The sequence below is a fragment of the Sinocyclocheilus rhinocerous genome, unplaced genomic scaffold (genome assembly GCF_001515625.1).
Source record: "Sinocyclocheilus rhinocerous isolate Xijiao unplaced genomic scaffold, SAMN03320098_v1.1 scaffold627, whole genome shotgun sequence".
In the NCBI taxonomy this organism is placed as follows: Eukaryota; Metazoa; Chordata; class Actinopteri; order Cypriniformes; family Cyprinidae; genus Sinocyclocheilus; species Sinocyclocheilus rhinocerous.
In genome coordinates, this window is record NW_015649569.1 from 34,885 (window position 1) to 38,927 (window position 4,043).

The window sequence follows — 4,043 nt, forward strand, 5'->3', positions numbered from 1 at the left end:
TAGTCATTTAGCAGACACTTTTATCTAAAGCGACTTACAAATGAGGACAATAGAAGCAATCAAAACCAACAAAAGAGCAACAATAAGTACATTGTACTTATTTTTTGATGTAAGAGTTAAGGCCACTTAATATAAAGCGGGACCATTTATGTAATTGTTATTGTTAAAATAAATAATTAAGAACTACATTAGAACAAAGTATTTGTGTAATCTTCAGTTTAATAACTCTTGGACAGATGCAAAATTAAACCCAGAGAAACACATACCTTAAAACATTCACCATAACAGAAATTTTGCTAATTATCTGACAACCTATAAGTCATAAGTTTAGAGATTTAAAAGTGTCCCGTGGCTGACATGACCAACAGTTTTTGCTTACTATTGCTATTTGACAAATGAAGGTGAAGGTGTCTGATGATAGGGCAGGACCGCTGAACCAACATTTCCAACTGTGGAGTCCAGGGACACTTGCTGCTGTAGGCCTCTTACAAATATATTTGTCAAATGTACCATTCATTTTATAACATGCTAAGAACCTTCAAGTAGTGCCTCTTTCAACAGAACAGTATAACAGCCTTAATAACCAACCGTTGTTGTAATTATTTTGAAAACTGACAGAGTAAAAGTAAGGTTGTACTGTATCCTATGAAGCAAAGGATGATACTAATATCTACAGTATTAGAAACAAATAAAACCAGATATTTCACAAACTCACAAAAACAAAAAAGATTAAAGAAAGAAATTCAATGAAGAGCGTATTGCTGAAAAGTCATTAGTTGAACTGGTTTCAGGAGGAGAATTTCTTGTTACTCTGTGAGTCTGTATTTGTGTCTCTGTGGGCCTCTGGTACAGTACTCAGTGCTCCCACAGGGATGAGGCATCCACACTGAGCCCATCACCCATCAGTGTGCCTCCCTGGTCTCCACGCAGGTATTTGCCATTTTGACCCTTAATGCCAACCCGTCCAGATTCCGCAAACTCAAAGAAGAACTCCTCAGGTTTGTTTCCATCTGTGCACACCAGACCACTGCTGGAGACGTACCAGAACTTTTCATTTCCACCTGTGGTAGGAAAAAACACATTTACATAGGTACATTCATCAGGTGTTTGCAGAAATGTGCTGCTCAGTGAAACCCTGGTCAGTTACTGGTCAGCTTACACAATAGCAATATGACTCACTTTTTATATGGTATGCACCATCACTAAAAAGCAAAGAGAAGATATCATAAACAGAGCGGCTGCAGTCCAGTGTATTGGAGGTTTTGTGGTGACACACAAAGCCGTTCTCCCCACGCAAGACCAGGATTGGACGATTAATCAGCTTTAGCACAAACTGCTCATCCTCCCCTGTCGAACACATGCAAGGATTAATCTGACTCATGTTAAGTGGATACTCAGTAGTGACAGGTCAGTAATAACGTGCTAAAAGTCAGAAAATAACTTGTTTGAACTCACCCAAAGAATCACTCACAGCAGCAAGCTGTCCATTTTTCTTTGTGCAGACATATTTTCCGTTGTTTGCTTTCAAAGCAACTCGCCTGCCCAGCCATTCAATGTCAAACATGGTGCTTTCTTCTCTATCAGTTATAAGAACACACAATTAAGATCTTTTCCTATTTTCATTAACATCAATTTATGAAATGCATCAAAATGACTGTAATGTGTGATAATAATGGAAACACTTACACTTCTGTGGCCGTGGACAGAATCCCTCCGTGAGTAACGAGTGTCCAGTAATTTCCGCCGTTGGTTCTGAACATGCACTTCTTAGTGTCTTTATCAATCTCCATCTGAAATGTCTCCATGTCGGTCTCATCATCCTGATTAGCTGAGATGCTAACACCTGGAAATAAAGACATTTTCAAGGCCCGTTTCCTTTACAAAATTACAAACACATTGTGTTGGGTTGCTGAATGGTAAACTCTGCCCCCAAACTGACAGCTGATTGTACTGGTCTCCTCATGTGATTATTGGTCTCTTCTGTGGCTCATAACATTTACAGATTTTGAAATTTTCAAACAATACTACTACTACTACTACTACTACTACTACTACTACTGTTAAATTACTTGATAATTAGTTTTTGTCAAATTCAAATTACAATTCTGCATCTTGTTTACTACCGCAAGTTTAATTTTCATCAGAATGAACAAATACTTTTGAATGCCTATCAATGGGGAAACATGCCTTTTGCCTGCACTATTTTATTAAAACTGTGTAAAGGGTTTTTGCCAATATAACAGCAGCTTTCACTGGAAATTTTCTCTCAGTGCTCTGTTTTACAATGTGTCGGAGTCTCACTAAACCAGTAATCAGCCGGTTTATCTCTGTCACTCTCTCTGAACCTGTGGTTTAAATAACATTACCAACAAACTTATGTCTATACTAACTAGTCAAAGTGGCCAGATTGTGTGGGTTGAGATTCAAATTAGATGTTTCAGAAATATCCCTTGACTGTCTCTTAAACCTTTTACTGGAGTAATCCCTAACACTCACCCCAGCAGCCTGCTGCTATAATTCCTACAGTGGTGAAAAGCAAATGCATAGAGGGGCCTAATAAACAAGTAGTGCAAGAAACATTCAGCCTCAGCCAAACAGATTCAGCCTTTAACAATTTCAGCTGTAGCCTCTGATGTTGTTTACATAGGTAATGTACTATGTAAAGGTTCTATGGCCAAGTAGTGGAAAGCCATTTACATTGTTTGCTATTGACTATTGTTAGCGATTTAATAATGTATTCTACTATATGATAAAGCAGCAAAGAACTTGCAAATATTTGGCTATGAGAATGAAAAGCATTCGTCTTAATGGCTCATAGTTGTGTTCAAAGCTTGTCCTTTCCCCCTCAGTATCAAATGTCAGCCTCCTATTTATGCACAATCACTTTAATATCCCTTGACTGTCTCTTAAGCCTTTTACTGGAGTAATCCCTAACACTCACCCCAGCAGCCTGCTGCTATAATTCCAACAGTGGTGAAAAGCAAATGCATAGAGGGACCTAATAAACAAGTGGTGCAAGAAACATTCAGCCTCAGCCAAACAGATTCAGCCTTTAACAATTTCAGCTGTAGCCTCTGATGTTGTTTACATAGGTAATGTACTATGTAAAGGTTCTATGGCCAAGTAGTGGAAAGCCATTTACATTGTTTGCTATTGACTATTGTTAGCGATTTAATAATGTATTCTACTATATGATAAAGCAGCAAAGAACTTGCAAATATTTGGCTATGAGAATGAAAAGCATTCGTCTTAATGGCTCATAGTTGTGTTCAAAGCTTGTCCTTTCCCCCTCAGTATCAAATGTCAGCCTCCTATTTATGCACAATCACTTTAAAGCCCAAAACACAATGCACGATTTTACCAATCCTATAAGATCACTGCATGTCACACTGTGCGATCTAATAAGCTTGGCTATGACATGTGTGTAGACTGTATGATGATGACACCTATTGACTCATACGCTACGACGCACGTTACTATAAAATAATAAAACGTCACCAGCATGCGCTAGTGGTAAACAAAAAGAGCATGATAAATCACACTTTAGCAGTTGTATTTTTTATGTGTACTGAAAAAAAAGTATTACTATAAAATAATAAAACGTCACCAGCATGCGCAAGTGGTAAACAAAAAGAGCATGATAAATCACACTTTAGCAGTTGTATTTTTTATGTGTACTGAAAAAAAAGTGGAAGCGGTGAAAGAGGAAGGGATAAGAGCTTGAGGTAAGCAGTTTTATGTTTTAGCGACATGATATAAAATAATAAAACGTCACCAGCATGCGCTAGTGGTAAACAAAAAGAGCATGATAAATCACACTTTAGCAGTTGTATTTTTTTATGTGTACTGAAAAAAAAGTGGAAGCGGTGAAAGAGGAAGGGATAAGAGCTTGAGGTAAGCAGTTTTATGTTTTAGCGCCATGTCGCATTTACTTCATGTTGCATATTTATTGGTTGGTCAGTAAACGTGGATCATACCAGCAAACACGCTGTGCGATGATCATGCTGTATCGTAGGCTATCTTTGGTCGCAAGACCGTGACAA

The 4,043-nt window shown here is 37.9% G+C and overlaps 1 protein-coding gene across 1 annotated transcript in view; it reads right to left on the reverse strand.

Annotated features, from left to right (window-relative positions):
• Positions 1-226: 226 nt before the first annotated feature.
• LOC107710702 (fascin-2-like) overlaps positions 227-4,043 on the reverse strand; it is a 6,401-nt gene continuing 2,584 nt past the window's right edge. Inside the window, exons 2-5 of the mRNA XM_016515536.1 lie at positions 1,687-1,843; positions 1,456-1,577; positions 1,180-1,347; positions 227-1,061 (exon numbers count right to left, since the gene is read on the reverse strand). Coding sequence (XP_016371022.1) covers positions 856-1,061; positions 1,180-1,347; positions 1,456-1,577; positions 1,687-1,843 — 653 coding nt within the window. The 3' untranslated portion in view covers positions 227-855. The remainder of the gene's footprint in view (positions 1,062-1,179; positions 1,348-1,455; positions 1,578-1,686; positions 1,844-4,043) is intronic.